Here is a 21,067-nt window from a genome sequence, read left to right as displayed (position 1 = left end):
CTCTGCCATTCAGACGCTTGAGATTCTGACGTTCGTATAACAATCAGCCAATCACAGCGGCGGAGGCGGGTCTTGTCCTCAGCCTCCTCGAGATGCTTCTGCTCTGTGAAGACACGCGTTACTTCACCAGATGAAGTAAAGAGTAACGATAGCCTAATTACTCTCTATACGAGTAACAAGGACCACTCGTTTTGCTCACCTCCGGCGCTGACTGGATGCTCACCGCCCCCCACACACCCCCGGCCCACTTGTTCAGGTGACAACGCCAGACTGCCCGACCCCTCCCCCCGGAGATGTATCAGTGTGTGGATGACAGAAGAGCCGGAGGACCGAAGCGAGCGTTGAGTGCACCCGCTGTTTGACCGAGTAACGACGACACGGAGCGGCTCCATCTTTTACCCTCTGCTGCGAGCGGAAGTGCCTCAGCGTCACCGTTACAACGACGACGGGGAGAAGCGACCGTCAGTCCCGAACTCCGCGGTTTATCCTCAGACGCAGCTTTGACCACCGGTGACGGCAGCACCTGGAGGCGATGACGGAGTCGGTAGGGGACAGCAAGGCGGAGGTGAAACAAGCCACCAAATATGTCAAGGAGACCGAGAACGTGGCGGAGAAATACTCCGCGTTGACAGTGAGCAAGAACAGCAGCGATGTGAACATGAACGTCGGGGAGATGCCGTCAGCCGCGTTCACCGCAATGCCCACTCTGAAATCAGTCAAGAAGGTAAGAGACGTGTGTGCGTGTGCGTGTCTGTGTCTGGGTTGGGGTGGGGGGGGGGAGCGGTGGCACGCACATGTGATGAGGATCATAAATCTATGCACGGTACGCGTTGTACCGCAGTGGACAACCGCTGCGACGCACAGGCTGTGCAAAGTCTGTGTGTTTGGTCGTCACACATTCTCATGAGTGAATCGTGTGTTTGTGTCCAATCCAAACTCGAGCCGGTTGTGAGCGGTGCTCTGCTGCTGCAATTGTTGGATGTGATGGTGCAGTGTCACACGTAACAGCTCATCCCCCCTGAGGGCATCTCTCCATCATCCCAAACCGAGCTGCTGGATGTGGAAACAGAAGCAGTAGTGGGATTCAGATGAAGACCCTGAGAAGTGAGGCCACAAAGAAAGAACATTGGTATTTGTCAAATCACATAATGTATCACTGAGGTAGAAACCCATCATTTCCAGAAGCTGGATAATTCCTCAAATCTGCCTCCACAGGGCGCCTCCTGTTTATTTATATCCCACACTATTAGCATCCTGTAGGCAAGTCACAACCAGAAGCCAAGTTGAGCTCTTAAACCTCGGGATCTGCAAAGTGTAGAAATGCACGGACTAATATATCTGAGCTCAGGAAGTGGGCCAGCTCAGGGAGTATGAGGCTTTTAATGAGGAGCCTTCTGAAGGATTCCAGTCCGGTGTGAATTTGCAGTCTTTAAGTCCTCAAAGGTATCAGGGTGGTGGAAACTGAATCTGCAATAATGAATCATGTCTATGCCAACTCAAATCTTCCTGGTGCTCATGATATCACTCTTGAATCTGCCCAGGGGCTTGTGTGTGTGTGGGCATCATCATGGTAAGTGGGATGAAGAATGTTTTGTCAGCTTGAGGTGCACCTAGGAGAAAAGGCCTCACATGTATATTCTGTTACACAACAGCACAGAACAATCATTAAAACTAAGGAGTCCCTCGAGATGACTGCTCGTATCATGACAGCTTCCCCGTGGCAACGCGCAGGCAAACATACGGAACAGACGGTGAAGGCTTCTTTTTATTGTCTCTCAGAACTAACATGCTCGGAATCGGGCTCAACACATCTCTGACCTTCAGTGCTCTGGCTCAGTGATCCTTCAACTGAATACACCGGTTGCGTGAAGCTCATGGTGATAAAAGCTTTTGCCAAAATGTGCCGGACTTTTCAAGGCCACGGGATGATTCAATTTAGCATTACAGTTGTGAGACATTTTTCCATCCCTCAAGGTGACCTTTATATTGTGGCATTTGAGCCTCCTACAGGTGCACTCTGACTAATAATACATATAGTCAGTTGGTGATTTGTAGGGAGATTGGGGGGGGGGGGGGGCATCCCTTTAAACCAAAATTACCTAAAAAAACACCCGCCTTAATAACCTGTTAATTCTACTATCCCCTCTCATCCATCCCCCCATCCCCTTTGAGTGAGATTGCAGTGTAGATCAAGAATTTGTGTGTGCAGGTGAGCTTCCTGTAGTTAATGCTGCTAGCTAAGGTGCAGGATCTGCAGTAAAACATTTTAAGTTGAAACTAAATGGCATTGAGAGGAGCATAAGGACAACTGTCTTTACCTCGCTCATCCTCTCCCTCCCACACAAACTGACACACAGACCAGAACAGTCAGACGGACCATCAGCAGCACCGAGAGATTTCCTACCAGCGTCAGTTTCCGCTAAAACAGCCATAAAGTTTAACCATCTTCTGCTGGCAGACATAATTCTGCATAAGCTCTGTATATAGCGCTTGTGTTCAGTCACGCAATAAGAACACAGATCTTTGCTGGAATGCCCCACTGCATTTAGTCATAACTTGAAGTGTTATAGTGTGCACTGATGTATTGGATGATATCAACTTTACAACATTAAATATTCTTTTTAAATTGTCAGCAAATAGATAATGTAAATGTAAACTAATCATGCGCAAACTACCACTCAGAATATTTGCTGATAAATCATTTTAACTATGGAGGCTTAGTTAGCTTTAGTAAGAACCTCGTGTTTACTATACATTTGTTGCGCTGCTCTTCCTTATATTTATTGCAGCAATGTTTTTCACTTTTTCATTTCATTTTCAATTTCTTTTACAAAAGTATGTCTACTAGAGCTCTACAAAATACTGAGGATAATAAAGGTATCTCTTTTCCCAGCAGCAGGGCTCACAGACACAGAACATAAGCTCAGACCCCCTGTCTGCCAAGGCAATAATGTGTGACCCTGTGAGCCGCTTCAGGGAGCCTGATTGAAAACATATTGGATGGTAGGACTGTGCACTGTGCTTATGAAAACAAAGAGCCATGTTATGAATAAATGTGAGAGCTCAGTGTCAAACTGAGCCACCTGTTTGCATGAGGAAGATTATCAAGTAAAACAAATACTTGGGGAAAAATCTAATACAAATTAATAATAAAGTTCCCAGATATTACCACTCATGAAAATGAAGAGTTGGACGCCTGTCGAATTAATAGATTGCCACATAATCAGCCGAAAGGGGCGATGAGCAAAAGCAATCAATGCTACAAATTGAAAATGAACATTTAACGTGTGGGTGGTTGAGTCAAAGAACGCCAGTGTTATGCCTCCTCTCTCTTTGAATCCGTCCAGCAGTTACACAACACGCCCCCCTGGGAATGAGACTCATCATGAATATGTTCACACATCATCTTTTTTAACTAAACAGAATCTCAAATCAATTCAGACCGTCTGTTCATCTTTATCTCCTGTTGTCAGTCTGACAACATTATGGTGGAGTAGCACGAAGGTATTTTTTTTCTTTTCCCACTTTTAAATTAAGTGTGGAAACACACAGTACTCTAACTGATAATTAAATCTCTCTTTGCCTGAGCCTCAAACCCTGAGAGAGATTAAAATGTCAAACTTAAAGCCCTCACAGTATGTGTAGTATTTGGAATTTTGTGACTTTAGTGACTCCTAAAGGTTGGACGGGACCTGGAGACATGAGAATGATTGGGCTGAATTTTAAAGCCTCACGTAGACTTCATTAATGTTCACCAAGATTTCTAGACTTTAGACAAAAGACTAATATAAAGGTGAAGGAAAATGTATACAAAACACAAAAACAAGATTTACTAAACATACATGACATACTCATCTCTTTGGGGCTTTAGGTTCAACTATCTCTGTTTAGAAACAACACACACCAGTTTCTTTATGTTTATTAAAACTGAGTCTGCTTTCGTCCACACAAGTGAAGCTCTGTGTTTTCCCCCACTGAGCGACCCATATAAACTTCGGGGGTAAAGTCACCATAGACTGAGAAATATAACACATCCGTACTGACTAGTTTCATCATTCTTCAGCTGTGTCTGTGGTGTTTAAAAAAAGCATGGCTGTTGTATGATGACAGTGTTTGTTTCTTCTCTCTTCATATTTACCCTCCAAGTGATATTGACCATATACCAGGGTCTAGAGACTAAACTGCATGAAATTGAGTAGAAATTATCATTTCTGCTAAAGGTCACGGTAGTTCTGAAGGTGTGTTTTCTTTCACAACACTTTAAGCTGTCATGCTCATGTTGATCTGTGAAGGTGCCTTTGCAGACCAACGAAAGTACAATCATTATAGAGCTAGACCCATTTGACAAATTAACTTCTTGACTTGAGCATTACTTTACTGAACCTGTAGTCACTTATATTTTAGAAAACTATTTCAAATAAAATCTCCCAAAATATGCAATGTTATCAAAATAGATTATACAAAACAACTGGATCAGCCCCCTGATTTGGATCCGCACCAGAGTTTAGTGGGTTCTTCACTCACCTCATCCTTCTATCAAGTTACATCGTAATCTCTCCAGACGTTTTTGCGTAATCTTGCTTACAAAAAAACAAACATACAAAACAACCAACAAACAAATGGAGGAGGCTGCAAGCATAACCTCCTTTGGGAAAGTCTTTGACTGCTGTGAGCAGTCAATATACAAAGATCTGGTAATTGGATTAGACTGTGTGTGTGTTCTCAGTTGGGAGGCGCTGTTGAGCACTAGTGGTGTCTGGCTAAGGTGTAAGTGTTGCCTTATGCCAGACCCACATTGACCCCTTTACACCACCGGCTGACCGCCACACCCCGGCTTAAGTCTGTGACCTGGCCTGTTATCCAAGAGAGAAAGGATATATTTAGCTGCAAGATGGGACTGGATGGGCCGCTTATTGATGCAGCAGAAGGCTAATGGACACACGGTTTAATTCCCCCTGTCACTCCCTTTTTAGTTAGTAATCCAAATCAGGAAGTCTGAAAGTAGAAGCTGGAGAAAACTGTGTGTGTATCAGATTTTTTTTCTGTACTTATTTCTGGTTTGTGGATCAATTTCTTTTTTGTTCCTGTATTTGCTCTCTCAGCGCTTAAATAAATCTACCATAAAATACATCCAGTCTTTAGCAGCTGGTTGTCAAGGGCAGAATCAGAGAGTGAAAGAGAGAGAGAAAGAAAAAAGCTCTCTCACTCGCTCTCTATCTCCAGGTCGGCCATTAGAAATCACGATAATAGGTGGGAACCTCCCCCCGGCTGTGCCTGGGAGTGTTCTGGGATAATAGCATCAGGGACACCTAGTACCATCACACACAGAGGACACAGGCACAGAGAAGTAGGCTGGAAAACTCGGGAGAGCAGGCAGCCATGGCACACAAACATGGGCACGGAAGAGAAAGGGTGAGTCGCCACTAATGCATCACTGGGAACATATCCAGCACACTTTATTCTTAAAGATAGCTTAGCTGCATACCTGACACACAGATGTGCTGCAGTTACTTTAGGCATGTTGCAAGTTTGGTCTTCTTTTTTGCAGTCATGTCAAGCAGTGTGTGTTTCTTTGACTTCTATGGGGGAAAAAAAACATTCAGCTGAAATCAGCTAGATGCACACTCTCCTAACATGGTCGAGTTTGTTCACACAGCTCTTCTGACTGTGAGAGTTTGCTGTGTAAGACCAGCAGGATCTTATATCACACTGAGCAATTAATAAACAACTACATTAATCTGTTGTTTACCTCAAGAGGCTTTTCTAGGTTTTTCCATGTCTTTGAATTCAGGTGAAAGATGCAGGAATTCAAAGGGCTGTGCAAAACTTCTGCTGAATCCTCAGGAGTCCAAACCGATGCAAAGCCAACATAAAAGTCCTATTTTGCAAGTGCATGAGATGGAGCACACTGCAAATTGTGAAAACAGAGACATGCAGAGATCTCGTCAGTTCACACTGTCTCACAAGCTTCTTGAGTTTCTTTTTACTGACACAGTAGATTGTTGAAACCCAGGTGTCACTGCCCATGGAAAGAGGGAATGTGCTAGAAACACTGGTGAACAAAGTTACCAAGAGTTTCTGTACTGTTAAAACGAATGGAAGTCATAGCTGTAACTATGAATATTGTCAAGAGGTAGAAGTACTTTTGTTAACATATTTCCGTCAGGGTGCTGGGCGTAGCCTTTCAAGCTGTTTCAGCCTCGTCTAACGTTTGTGTGAGGAATACAGGTAACTATGGACAACCTGTTTCACCCATATGAGCTTATACTCGGAAAACTATCCATTCAGCGTGTGTGACAGTATAAATAATATCTTACATTGTTTTTTTTTATATTACCAGAGGGATTTAGGCCGATATCTGTATGTACAGTGCGCATCACTTTCACTGTTGTTAGTCTGGCATTTGTGTGTCCCTCGGATTTATCATCTGTGTGTTGTGTCAACTCTGCTGCCCTGCGCTTGAGTTATTACTCCAAACACATCCTATGGACATCTACAATAAGAGAACAAGGAAATCCAGTGGCAAATAAATGAAGACATGAAAAGGATGTCCACCGTCAACCATCAACCACCAACCCAAAGCAACCACATCTAGAAATGATAGATTACAGAGAAAGGTTCCACACTGCTGAGAAATGTTCTTAACCTGCCATTATAACACATTTCTTACAAGTCAATTCACCTTCATGAAGTAATCTGCAATAATTGAAATATCATTCCCATAAAAGGACTTTCGAGCTCAACATTCTGAATTAATGTCAGTTAATAGCCATGATGAGGATTGAATGAAGAGGTAAAACTAGAATGGCCCATAGTTCATCTGAGAAGGCTGAACAATCCCAGACACGACTGTCTAGTTCTTATACAAAAGATTTAAATGAAAAAATGAAGTTGTATTATAAAGCTTAATTATATATTTTTCATAAAAGATAGATAAAGAAAATTATAATCAGTTGTCATCAAGCAACAAAGGTTTCTCGGAGGCAGACTGGTAGATTTATCCTCTTCTCCCCTCAACAATGTATCTTTGGTATTAGCATTTATTCTATAAAACCCCACAGAAGAATATCTGTTATCAACATCAGTCAGAAAGATATATTGATCAGTTGAATTCATGGGGCAAACAGACCGGTTTCAGAACAAAAAACCCTCCTGCAAACATCCTATTACAGTAAATGCTGAGTAATATGACTACTCATCATGTTGTCTAGAAACAGTCGATTTCTTACAGTCCGGTTTATTCAATGGGCCAGGTGACCTCCAAATAGGACCTGTAGCTTAATCTTCCTGGACTTCTACATGTTAAGTTACTGTGAATCATTTCTGCGTTCAGAATGGAATTATTTCCGACCACGCGACATTAGTGACATGAATTGCACTCATTTGAGTTTATACTTCTGCCGAGGCCCGACAGTCCACTTAAATTACAACAAGTCTAATAGCTGGTGGTAGTTACATGTTTCTAGCTCATAAGCTGAAAAAGTGTTCACCCCTAAGAAACCTGGATCTGCACCAAAATATAATGTTTTTTTCCCTGACCCATACCACATCCTTCCACCAGGTTATTCAGTAATCTGTCGTTTTTTTTCCATAATCCTGCTAACAGACAAACAAAACAAACAAAACAAACATGCAGATGAAAACATGACCTCCTTGGCAGAGGTCATCAGGATCAGTGTAGACTGCTCTGCTGGACTTTTACCAAGTGACTCCTCACTGTCCTAACTGACCCAGATTACTAAAGAACCTGAAGGTTAGGTCTTCCTCCTGTTTCTAATGTTGACAGCTGAGTGCTGTTTACTGCTGCTGCCTGCAGCCTGATTGTGATCATTACAGGGTGTTGAATTAACGCAGTGTATTTGTCAGGTTTTAATCAGATTTGAGCCTTTCCAAGCCCTCAAAAGAGCCAAAGTCATACTAGACGCTGGCTGTTATTTAGTATCTGAATGAAATAACCCAGATCAATGTATGTTGTAACATAAGTCACTGGACAGTTAAGACTGAACTGTTCTTTTTGGGGGGGGGATAAAGGCTCATCCAGGGAATATCCTGGATAGCTGTGTGCTGATCCACGATATGTGTTTCCAGGTGTTTGATCTTGGGCCCTTTGAAGGGTCAGATTGACACGATGCACACCACAACACAACCGAAGCCTGTGATTTTGAACAAAGCACAAATCACAGAACAGCAAGGAGCATCGAAAAATAGAAAACAGCTCTTTTTTTCCCTGAGCCACCTGTGATTTACTGTAACATGCTCAGGCAGTTTACCGTTTTTAGAGTTTGTACTTCTTGCGGTCGAACCATCACAATGAGCTAAATTGTTAACTTGTTAACACATGACTGCAAATTACAGAGGGTTTATCACTGTTTATATGTGTTGATGATGATGGTATTTTTTTGCACCTCACTCCCCTGATTTCATAATGTCACGATGTTGACCCTTTGATCTCTGTAATATAAATAGTCCACCTAAAAGTCTACATAAGCAATAAATAATATAAACTCGTATCAATATAATGTTTAATTAAAAAATCCTACTCAAATGTTGCTAAATGAATCATTGATCCCAAAGAACGCTAAATATCTATACGTGTAAAAGATATTTTGGTACTTACACTTTTTTTTTTAGATCTGCCAATCTTTCCCTGCTCCTCTCGAGAAGTTTCTGGCACCACTACGCATAATAATAAACACATTTTTCACCACACGTAATGGAACATAACATTGTCATCTTGAGTGTACACAAGATTAGGTGGAGAATAGAAGCCTTGCCTTTCTGTTGGAAGAAGATTGAATGCTCTGGCTATTACTTTTTTTTTATTTTAGATACATTTAAACTCGATCATTAAAACAACAATCTACCATGGCCAGTAAGGGGCCACCTGCAGGAGATACATTTTCTGAGTTAAGAGGGGTTAACAGATGGAGAGAGGGAAAAAAGCCCTAATTTGTGTTCAGATCTGTCCACTTATGCTCCTCACATTCTGTAACACTTTGTCCTGTTTTCTTTTTCCCCAGATCCAGTTTGCAAACACGGAGGACAAACAGGAATTCAGTAAGTACCCCACCAAGGCCGGCCGCCGCTCCCTCTCCCGGTCCATCTCGCAGTCCTCCACAGACAGCTACAGCTCAGGTAATGGACACCTGAAAGTTTCACTCCACCACTTGATATGTCAATTACATAGAACTAACATGAATTTTCTGTATGATTATTGACGTGTGTGCTGTCCACAAATGCAGCACATTTATACACACACGTTTGCAATAAACACACAACAGACACAAGCATACAGGAAAAACAACACACACACAAGCTCCGACTCTCTTACAATGGATTTGAAGTATAAATTTCATAATTGGCTCTTTGGTATGCATTCCAGCATAGTGACCTTTTGTATTCTCAATTTCCCAGCTGCATCCTACACCGACAGCTCCGATGATGAAACCTCCCCCCGGGACAAAGCCCAGGTCAACACCCACGGCAGCAGCGACTTCTGTGTGAAGAACATCAAGCAGGCTGAGTTTGGCCGCAGAGAAATAGAGATCGCAGAACAAGGTATAGCTGAAAAAAACGTTCAATGATTTGCCATTTTAAATAGAAAATATTATTTAACATAATCATGGGACCTTTGATCACAACGGGTTTGAGTTTAGTCTCCTCTGCAATCGTAGGGAAACACTAATGTACTTAGTGTATCAGCCATCAATACAAAGAGAGCTTTGACCTTCCAGTGGTGTGACTGTGTTCCCAGATGCATATCATATGGCATCTGTTTTGTCGCTCAGACACCGTTTGATAAAGGTCCCCAATCCTGATTTTCAAACAGTATATATACAGTATAATGTCCTTAATTACTCGGAAAACACGAGACATTACCTATTTACTTCTTCTGATACCTCCTCTCCCATCTGAGCTGTTTGTATGTACAAAGTTCTTCAGACTTAAAGCTTGAACGGCAACAGGTGGTGCTGACGCTGTTGTTCAATCATTTTCAATTTTACAGTCAAACCACTGCACATCGTTCTTCTCTCTCCCAAAAAAACTAAATGCTGAGCTCTTTGTTCTGTTCCTCCCCAGACATGTCTGCCCTGATCTCCTTGAGGAAGAGAGCCCAAGGGGAGAAGCCACTGGCTGGGGCGAAGATAGTAGGCTGCACCCATATCACTGCTCAGACAGCAGTACGTCCACTCATACTGTTCACTGCAGATCGCTGTGATTGTCACGTCCTTCTCCTCTTCATCACTGCAACCTTTCCATGTAACTGTATATCCTGTGGTTCCCTCTCAGGTCCTGATTGAAACCCTGGTCGCCCTCGGGGCCCAGTGTCGCTGGACCGCCTGTAACATCTACTCCACTCAGAATGAGGTGGCTGCTGCTCTCGCTGAAACAGGTGAGACCCTCTTCTCTGGAAAGTCTGATGCTGGAAAGGCAAATTTTATCTGTAATGCATAAAAAGTGTTGTTGCGTGTAGTTTTGATTCAAACACTTCATGTGACAGGGAAGTTGCATGAACCCAAATACAACCCGAAACCAGACAGCATCTAATCTGCACATGTGCTTTCACTGTGTGCTGCTGTTCTAATGGATCTGTTGCATGTGCAGTTTCCAGTCCCCTGCTCTGCTCTCTGTCGTAGCCATTAGGTGTGTGTGTTTTGTTTCTTGCAGGAGTACCTGTGTTTGCATGGAAGGGTGAGTCAGAGGATGACTTCTGGTGGTGCATCGATCGCTGTGTCAACACGGAGGGCTGGCAGGCCAATATGGTATAAGTCTGACAATCCCTTGATATACCAGTATCAGTCTGTTCTCTATCTCTTCTATCCCCGGGCTCTGCTATGGTTTCAAAGATGTTTTATTGTGAAGGTCATCTTTCTAGTTGTTAACTGATGCTGATTAGTTTCCCTTAGATCCTGGACGATGGCGGAGATTTAACCCACTGGGTATACAAGAAGTATCCCAGTGTCTTCAAGAAAGTCCGGGGCATCGTAGAGGAGAGTGTCACTGGGGTGCACAGGTAAGATGGGAAGATATAGAGTCTCTAGAAAAATCACTGTCTCTTTTTGTATTTTATGCCACCATCTTCTGTCTGGTAAAATTGTATTTGTTGCTTTGTTTATTGGTACGCAGAAACTGTATTTGTATAGTCTGGATGGTTGCCAATGCAATGACTGATGGCAAGAAATGTCCTCGTTTTACTTTTGCTTAATACAGCGAATAATGAGACAATACATAATAAAGACTGATGGCGTATTTCTTGGTTTATTGGTATTGATCAGACCCCTGAAGTTATTTTATGGTATTTTTGTGCAGTGGCATAATAAAATCTTGCTTATAAATTTTGCCTTCAACACCCAAATTTACTCAAGTTACTAAAAAAGGGGGCACTTTAATCAGTTTCTCCAGAGGGGGTGTTTGTCTGTGGATGCAAATGTTCCAGTGAGATCCTCTGGAGTCTCTGCAGACTTTCTCCACCATGCTTCCTCTGTCTAAAGTCTGCAGAAACTCCGGAGGAGCCGACGTGAGGACACAGCAGGAAATCCTCTGCAGGATTCACCATGAGCGAGTGAGGGAGTTAATGATGCTTGATGGTTGATGATTGTGACAGACGCAAAAATGAGAAAAACAAGAAAACAATTATATCGGGATAAAAAATCTACATGTAGAATACACGTAGAGGATACTGACAAAGATGTCAAGAGAGTTTGCGTTGATAAGAGCCGACGCTGGTGTTGATGCTATAAATAAAAATATGCGATCTCTACAGCAGAATGAATACATTACATCTCACCTCTGCCTGCTGCTGTGAACGCGTCCGAGCAGAGAATATCCCGTTGCATTGTGCGTGTTTGAAAGGAAACCTCTAGAGAAAGTCTGGACCCAATTCTCTGGACTTCCTCCAGAAGAAAAGCCAGAAAATGGCTTTAATGAGTGAGGATATAAGATTTTAAGTAACTCTTCATGGTTGCAGATAAAGGTGGAATGTGTTTGTACCTGTTTACATACGTCCTACATACTGTCTCATGAGTGCCCTCCTTTTTTATCAGTGCGGTTTATTTGTGTTTATCATATGTTTTCACCAGTTTAAAAAGAAATTCTACTCTCCATATAAAAAATAATTAGCAGCTTTGTGACTGATGCACTTAGCTAATAAAAGCTACTAAATAAAAATTCACCCTATTAAACCATGTTTGTAGCACTGTATTTAAGCCGCTTTTAAAATCCCTTTGAGTTGTTTATATTTTCTCCTCTAGATGGAGTTTAGCTTGAAGCAACCAAGCTCCCAACGGAAGCCGTTTCTGATGATTTACATAAACTGTGTCAGCACAGTATCAAAGACAGTTGTGTAAATCATATTCGTATTAATACACAGTGACTCTATAGATCGAAAAGGTCACTGGCCTTATTTGGCTGGAGCCTATTAGAGAAACATGATAGATTGATAGATCTGGACTACAGCTCACAGCAGCTGCACATGTACTGTACAACTCTCAGTGGAATCAATTATCCGGATATTCTTCACTTTTATTCCGGAAAGTGTAAGGTCACACAGGATTGCCGCTCAGTTTGTGTTTGGAAATGTTGTACGTTGTGTTGTGTTGTGTTTGTGTTTGTGTTGTGTGTGTGTGTGTGTGTGTGTGTGTGTGTGTGTGTGTGTGTGTGTGTGTGTGTGTGTGTGTGTGTGTGTGTGTGCGTGTGTGCGTGTGTGTGTGTGTGCGTGTGTGCGTGTGTGCGTGTGTGCGTGTGTGTGTGTGTGTGTGTGTGTGTGTCCATATCTGCCCATATCTGCCTGAACATTTTTTTTCATGTGTCCTCTCAGATTGTACCAGTTGTCCAAGGCTGGCAAGTTGTGTGTCCCTGCCATGAACGTGAACGACTCAGTCACCAAGCAGAAATTCGACAACCTTTATTGCTGCCGGGAATCTATCCTGGACGGGTGAGGAGAATAAATCATCCAGAGAACTTGTCATTGTTTATGATCATGCTGCTGTTGCTTATTTATAGACTTATTGTTTTTATTTATTGTGTTTGGAAGACTTATTGTATTTGAAGATTGACGTTGCATTCAATTGTTTTATTTTGCTTGTATCTGCCAGCTTGAAGAGAACCACAGATATCATGTTTGGAGGCAAACAGGTCGTGGTGTGTGGTTATGGAGAGGTGAATCACTCTTTTATTTTTATTTTCAAATTTTCACTGCTGCAGAGATTTTTACACAATATATATTTATGTTTCCAAATATTGTCATAACCCAGTGTCGACATGATTGTATTACATTGGTCTGTAGGTGGGGAAAGGCTGCTGCACTGCTCTCAAAGCCCTTGGAGCTATTGTGTGCATCACTGAGATTGACCCCATCTGTGCCCTGCAGGCATGGTGAGTCACTAACCATTATAGAGACAGCACAGCTCCATCATTGAACGTTCACCCTTAGCTGAACCGTGTCTATGTTGTGCATCACATTAGCTTTGATGCTAAAAGAGCAATATTTACTGATCAGTTGTTTTACACTTCTGTCAGTTTGTTTGTGCTGCTTGGGCTAAAACATATCTGTATGTGTATCCACACAGCATGGACGGTTTCAGAGTGGTCAAGCTGAGCGAAGTCATTCGACAGATGGACGTGGTGATAACTTGCACTGGTACGCTGCCCCATGCAGTGACATCAATTACTTCTGCTTTGATAATCACAGTGTTTCCAGCACACTATGTGCATCTCATTTGAATATCCTATTTTAGCTCTCAGGGCAAACAGGCTTTTTTAATCTGATGGCCAAAAGGCTTTTGGGCTCTGTGGGTTAGTCAAGTGAGAGGAAATACATTTTTTTGTAAGTCATTTTAATAAAATTTTCAGTCTCGGAAAACACGACTCACTCCTACTTCATCGATTTGCTTTTTTTCTGAAAATATAGGCAACAAGAATGTGGTCACCAGAGAACAGCTGGACCGAATGAAGAACGGCTGCATTGTCTGCAACATGGGACATTCCAATACTGAGATCGATGTGGTAATAAGTCTATGTAACTGTGTGTGTACTAGTGTGTTGGATATGCAGTCTGTGTACCAGGAACATTTCTAGATGAATTTCCAGGTATGCACACATAGTGGGGTGCAGACCAGTGGCTTCAATAAAGGTCTCATGAAAGTAGAACCTCACAGAGCTTTTCTCTTTACATATGAAACCCCTGGAAATTTGATAACCAACTTTAAGAAAAAAAAATTGGGACATATGATGGAGTGGACTCTTCTTGTCCAATTGCTTATTTAACTTGCTCATTTTGCTCATCTGGCTTTAAATGCCCAGTTTATAAATCCAAGACGCATCCTTATCTCAATCGCCCCTCTTTTACCAAATATGTCTATTCAATCCTTTTCTATTCAAGAGAAGAGACTGGATGATTAACATTTGTTTGCACATGTCCCATCTGCGAACATGCAAGGGACGGGTTTATGACCTATACTACAACCAGCCACCAGGGGGCGATCCAGATGTTTGGTTTCCTCTTTGTCATGTCGTCCATCTTTATGTAGATTTATGTGATTGTTTTCTATATTTATATGTTAAAGAATAAGTCACTCACCTCATTCTACTTTTACCTGATTTATTTTTTAATTGGTTGTGCAGTTGTATGAATGACTGTCTTCTCTGTCTTCAGGCGAGTCTGCGCAGCCCCGAGCTGACCTGGGAGAGGGTTCGCTCTCAGGTGGATCACATCATCTGGCCCGATGGAAAGAGAGTTGTCCTTCTGGCAGAGGTAATGTCCCACAACAGCCCCACATCCGTCCAAATCTTAAATCAGTTTTATTACAGATAATGGCTTTTAAAAGCACCTTTTAAATTGCACGATGCATTAAACCCAGCCTAAGAAGCCCTTTATTATTGTGAAATATTGCAGTGTTAGAATATTCATGATCACAATTTACCTTACTCTCTGAACTGTTGTTGTGCCGTGCAGTTCATACTCAATCTCCATTTTTTTCTCAGGGGCGCCTTTTAAATCTGAGCTGCTCCACTGTGCCTACGTTTGTGTTGTCCATCACTGCTACAACTCAGGTTAGCAGATTTGTTATCTCTCCCTTTTGCTGATAATCAGGTTTTCCTTCTCACCACATCACCCTGCTGCTCTGTAGTAACAGGTCCTTTCCTGTCATCCTTCACGTCTGTTTGTCTGTAGGCTCTGGCCCTGATTGAGTTATACAATGCTCCAGAGGGACGTTACAAACAGGATGTCTATCTCCTGCCAAAGAAAATGGGTAAAGACTGGCTCCACTGCCACAGAAACTTCTCTTAAACTTCAGTACATGAGTAAAGATATATATCAGCTAGTTAAAATGTGCAGTCTTACCTTATATACGAGGTTTGTACTACTTCACCTGCATTGTACTCATTGCCCGGCACCCTTCGACTTGACCTTAGAATTACATGATCCACCAGAGCACATTTCTATTTGAAATATATCCCCCATCTGTCCCCCTCCTCCAGATGAGTATGTGGCGAGTTTGCACTTACCAAACTTTGACGCCCACCTAACGGAGCTGTCTGACGAGCAGGCCAAGTACATGGGCCTCAACAAGAACGGCCCCTTCAAACCAAACTATTACAGGTAGGTCTCACACTGCTATACTTCTTTTTATCATCTACTATTACCTACCTACTTTTTACCACAATCTGTTTGCATAATCAAGCCAAATATGTTCAATAACACTTTGTTTCATTCACAGGTATTAATGAAAGTGTCCGATGGTACGATCCTCAATACACAGTTGCCCTGGGATAAACAGAGATATCTATTTTATTTTCTAAATTGCTACAAAAATGGAGGAATTATTTTACTTATTCTGAATGTAACTTATTAATAGCACTTCAGACATAGCATTAAATATGAAGAGTAACATATGTAGGAAACATAATATATATATAACCAACTAACATTTTACATGACTTGTCACGTGTGTGAAAAAAACCAAGCCTCCTTGCATGCTTTCATGTGTATGTACTTAGTTGCTACTGCCTATGTTACTAGATCACAGAGTTGTTGATTTGTTTAGTAATCCTATTAACGCACAGTGCCAAATCAGGGCCGTAAGAATGGAACATGACATTTATGTTTGTCTGTCAATGGCATTAAGATTTTATCAGTACATTTAAGGGGTCAGAGTTTAGGCAGACCCACAACTAACTCTGTATTGCACTGTACATTCTTTAAGAAATGTTTTGTTTTATGTGTTTTTAATGATCTCATTGGATGGTATCTGCATACATGCTCTAAAAATTAAATTCCAGACATTCCTTTTATTAAAGCAAAGCACATTGATGAGTCACAGTATAACGTGTTATGTAAACAACACAATCCAGTGATGTTTATTCTAAGAAACTACATAGCCTGTGAATGGCTGGAGTCCAGTTTAACGTCATGACTCATGCTGTTGACATTTGATGCTCCTGTTAGAATGATCTAGTAACACCCAGAGATTTTCTTGTGCTAATAACAGATTATATTACAGAAGACGTTGAGGAGAAGGTGGCCAGTGAAACATTTTCTATGACTTTCCTCATTTGCTACCGAGCTTTCATTTGCTCAATCAAATCCCAGCAGAGTGGTGTCTCGCTGAAGAGTGTTTCTACTGGATAATACCTTTCAGGCCATGCTAGGAATTTGCCTTTTTAAATCATTCACAGCAATTAAATTTCCAAAATGACCTTAAATAAATGAACATTCCTTGCTTACATTTACCCACCAGTGCTACATTTAATGTCTTCTTTCCTCTGCTTCTGCTGTTAAGTGTCACTCTACTATAAGAACTATTATATTTATGTTTGCCACATTCATGTCAATGTCTTAATTTGATCCGGTGGGGTCGCCTAAACAAATATTTAATGTGATCAAAATGCACACGTGTCTACTAAGTATGTAAAAGAATGCATTCAATCAGCAATAAAGCCAGTCCTTTAACAGTTACATGTGTGAAACTGTTCATTCTGAGACAAATGAGAAAGAGGTGAATGGTTAAGGTAGAAATGTTCCACACTTGAAGGAGCCTTGCACACACATTCTCCACATTGGGTTCCTGTGACAGTCTGTCCCGCTGGCTGAGAGTCAAACTTCTGTCCTATTCTGGAATATTCACAGTCTCTCTCGCACCAGCCAGCTGCACTAGTCACTGAGCTCGGGGGAGGAGCAGGGGGTGGAGCTTGGAGGGTTCTGGAAACCCGGATGTAACAATATAAGCAGTTGCCTGAGTGAGAGCAGGCATGAGTTTGAGACACTGAACAAGAAGCCGACACAAGACGGAGTCTGCTGAGATTCTTCAACATCTTGGAGCGACACAGAACTTCTCTCTGAAAGTAAGTAGTAATTTATTGTTACTTGTTACATTGTTTCAGGATTTAAATCATGGCATTAGTGCAGATTAATGTTACAATCTATCCATGATGGTGACACTTTCAGTACAAATGCATACATTTTGCAATTGTATCTTCATTAATCGTGACCTCAAGTGAATTTCAGTCTATTAGAGAAACACTGACATTTGAGAATGAGTTTATTTGATTTCAGAAAATTATGAATGTTGTTTTTAATAGTTTCCTTTTGCAAATTTAACATAGGTTTATATCTCTGATAAATAGATGGACAAAAATAATAGCAACAAAAACATTTTAATTGTGCTAACTGACATAAGTAATTAAGGAACTTTTAATGGTTCTTTAATGAGTAGCATAAAAGTTGTAAATTGAATTTCTTCCAAATTTTTGTAGGACCTTTTAAAGGAGCAAGCAGGATGTCTTCAGCGAAGGGAATATCCATTGGCATTGATTTGGGAACCACCTATTCTTGCGTGGCGGTTTTCCAACATGGCAAAGTGGAGATCATCGCCAACGACCAGGGCAACAGGACAACTCCCAGCTATGTGGCCTTTAGCGACACAGAGAGGCTCATTGGAGATGCTGCCAAGAACCAGGTCGCCATGAACCCCACCAATACAATATTTGATGCCAAGCGACTAATCGGAAGAAAGTTTAATGACTCCATCGTCCAGTCCGACATGAAACTTTGGCCTTTCAAGGTGATCGATGATAACGGAAAGCCCAAAGTTCAGGTGGAGTATAAGGTGAAACCAAAAACTTCTACCCCGAGGAAATCTCGTCAATGGTCCTGGTTAAAATGAAGGAGATAGCCGAGGCCTACCTGGGACAAAAGGTTTCAAATGCAGTCATCACAGTGCCAGCTTATTTCAATGATTCTCAGAGGCAAGCCACTAAGGATGCTGGAGTGATCTCTGGTCTGAATGTTCTGAGGATCATCAACGAGCCCACAGCAGCAGCGATTGCCTACGGCTTGGATAAAGGTAAAAGAGGAGAGCGCAACGTGCTCATCTTTGATCTCGGTGGAGGCACCTTCGACGTGTCCATCCTGACCATTGAAGATGGCATCTTTGAGGTAAAAGCCACTGCAGGAGACACACACCTTGGTGGAGAGGACTTTGACAATCGGATGGTCAGTCACTTCCTTGAGGAATTTAAAAGAAAGTACAAGAAAGACATTAGCCAAAATAAGAGAGCAGTTAGGAGACTGCGCACCGCTTGTGAGAGAGCGAAAAGGACCCTGTCCTCAAGCACCCAGGCCAGCATTGAAATCGACTCCCTGTTTGAGGGCATCGACTTCTACACCTCCATCACAAGGGCACGCTTTGAGGAGCTCAACTCAGATCTCTTCAGGGGAACACTGGAGCCAGTGGAGAAAGCCCTACAAGATTCTAAGATGGATAAGTCCAAGATCCATGAAATCGTCCTGGTTGGTGGCTCCACAAGAATTCCCAAAATCCAGAAATTCTTGCAAGATTTCTTTAATGGCCGAGAATTGAACAAGAGTATCAACCCAGATGAAGCAGTGGCTTATGGTGCAGCAGTCCAGGCTGCCATCCTCATGGGTGACACTTCGGAGAACGTCCAAGATCTGCTGCTGCTGGACGTGGCTCCCCTGTCTCTGGGTATTGAGACTGTTGGTGGAGTCATGACGCCGCTAATCAAACGCAACACCACCATTCCCAGCAAGCAAACCCAGATCTTCTCCACCTACGCTGATAACCAGCCTGGTGTGCTAATTCAGGTGTATGAGGGGGAGAGAGCCATGACCAAGGACAATAACCTCCTGGGCAAGTTTGAGCTCGCTGGTATCCCTCCTGCCCCCCGAGGTGTACCACAGGTGGAGGTAACTTTCGACATTGATGCCAACGGTATTCTGAACGTATCTGCTGTCGACAAAAGCACCGGCAAAGAAAACAAAATCACCATCACCAATGACAAGGGCCGCCTCAGCAAACAGGAGATTGAGCAGATGGTACAGGATGCTGATAAGTACAAGGCTGAAGACGACCTGAAGAGGGACACAATTTCATCAAGGAACTCACTGGAGTCTTACGTCTACAACATGAAGAGCAGTGTCGAGGATGACAGTACGAAAGGAAAGATTCAGGAGGAGGATAAAAAAGTTGTAATTGACAAGTGCAACCAGACAATTTCCTGGCTGGAGAACAACCAGCTGGCAGAGAAGGACGAGTATGAGCACCAGCAGAAAGAACTAGAGAAGGTGTGCAAGCCCATTGTGACAAAGCTGTACCAGGGAGCGGCACCACCACCAGGATGCAGCAGCGGCCATGCAGGAGACAACGCTCAGGGTCCCACTATTGAAGAGGTGGACTAATATCATGAATGTCAGCATTTTGTTTAAACGAATATGTTAACCTAGACGAAGTGTTTGTTTGCACAACTATTGTTAATTTATTGTTATTTTTTGCCAGTAATGATACAAATATTTTATATGGCTGAGATGTTTGAACATTAAATTGCGAGTTTTCCTCCTAGTCAGCAAGCAGGTGTAGCTAAAATTGACTTCACCATTATTAGCCCTCAATCAACTGGCACTCATTATAGATTTTTATTGTGCTTCGTTCACTTTTCCCTCTTGTGTCCTCTCACAGCACATTTTAAATAAAGATTTATCTAATACAAATATTTGTAATGTATTTTCAAATATATTTTTTTTATAAATTTGCACCTAGAATTGAGGACAAATACCCTGCAGTCAGGGATGTAATGGTCCTGTTTTCTCAGAGCAGAAACCTCAGGTAGGAATGAAACTTGAATGCTTGTATTGCACTACATGTATGAGACCTGAAAACAAGGTGTTGTACTCAAAGCTGGATCAAAAGAGAGATTCGGGGTCTCAGCATCAGTCATGGCTATAAAAGACAGAATTGGTGCCATGTTGCACACTTTTAGTCAAAAAGCAGAGAATATAACTTTCCTCATTTCCTACCGAGCTTTCATTTACTCACTTAAATCCCAGCAGAGCGGTGTCTCGCTGAAGATTGTTTCTTGTATAAATATTAGAAAAAGGGAGTAAATAAGAAGTAAATAGTGAGTAAATATACATTGTTTCTGTTTATTGCTTTTCTTATGTGTGTTGTATTTATTGTGTTTTATGTTTTTATGTTTCAGAGCAAATTCCTTGTATGTGTAAACCTACTTGGCAATAAATACTTTCTGATTCTGATTCTGATTACTGGATAATACTATGAATGTGCCTTTTTTAATCATTCACGGCAATTAAATTTCCAAAATGACATTCAATAAATGAACATTCCTTGCTAACATTTACTCACCAGTGCTACAATTAATGTCTTCTGTCCTCTGCTTCTGCTGTTAAGTGTCACTCTACTGTAAGAACTATTATCTTTATGTTTGCCACATTCCTGTCACTGTCTTAATTTGATCCTGTGGGGTCGCCTAAACAAATATTTAATGTGATCAAAATGCACACGTGTCTACTAAGTATGTAAAAGAATGCATTCAATCAGCAATAAAGCCAGTCCTTTAACAGTTACATGTGTGAAACTGTTCATTCTGAGACAAATGAGAAAGAGGTGAATGGATAAGGTAGAAAAGTTCCACACTTGAAGGAGCCTTGCACACACATTCTCCACATTGGGGATCCTGTGACAGTCTGCCCCGCTGGCTGAGCGTCAAACTTCTGTCCTATTCTGGAATATTCACCGTCTCTCTCGCACCA

General features: G+C 41.9%; 1 protein-coding gene and 1 pseudogene across 3 annotated transcripts; both read left to right on the top strand.

Moving 5' to 3' along the window:
- Positions 1 to 91: 91 nt before the first annotated feature.
- ahcyl1 (adenosylhomocysteinase-like 1) lies at positions 92 to 16,957 on the top strand. Of its 3 annotated transcripts, none has more exons than XM_053425537.1 (17): positions 95 to 724; positions 9,021 to 9,135; positions 9,415 to 9,558; positions 10,081 to 10,181; positions 10,291 to 10,393; positions 10,669 to 10,763; positions 10,908 to 11,014; positions 12,818 to 12,934; positions 13,095 to 13,158; positions 13,286 to 13,374; positions 13,569 to 13,639; positions 13,910 to 14,004; positions 14,654 to 14,752; positions 14,983 to 15,051; positions 15,173 to 15,251; positions 15,481 to 15,601; positions 15,720 to 16,957. In XM_053425537.1, the coding sequence occupies exons 1-17, from the start codon at positions 533 to 535 to the stop codon at positions 15,724 to 15,726; spliced, it is 1,668 nt and encodes a 555-aa protein (XP_053281512.1). In that variant the 5' UTR covers positions 95 to 532; the 3' UTR covers positions 15,727 to 16,957. The 3 variants fall into 3 exon arrangements, with proteins under 3 accessions (XP_053281513.1, XP_053281512.1, XP_053281514.1); XM_053425539.1 differs by lacking the exon at positions 95 to 724 and adding an exon at positions 5,283 to 5,412; XM_053425538.1 differs by lacking the exon at positions 15,720 to 16,957 and having other exon boundaries at positions 92 to 724; positions 15,481 to 15,605.
- A 258-nt stretch (positions 16,958 to 17,215) lies between these two features.
- Positions 17,216 to 20,881, top strand: LOC128442636 (heat shock 70 kDa protein-like; annotated as a pseudogene).
- The last annotated feature ends 186 nt before the right edge of the window (positions 20,882 to 21,067 follow it).

This window comes from Pleuronectes platessa, chromosome 6, assembly GCF_947347685.1.
Source record: "Pleuronectes platessa chromosome 6, fPlePla1.1, whole genome shotgun sequence".
NCBI lineage: Eukaryota > Metazoa > Chordata > Actinopteri > Pleuronectiformes > Pleuronectidae > Pleuronectes > Pleuronectes platessa.
The sequence above is the reverse complement of the archived record's forward strand: the minus strand, read 5'-3'. Positions and strand labels throughout refer to the sequence as shown.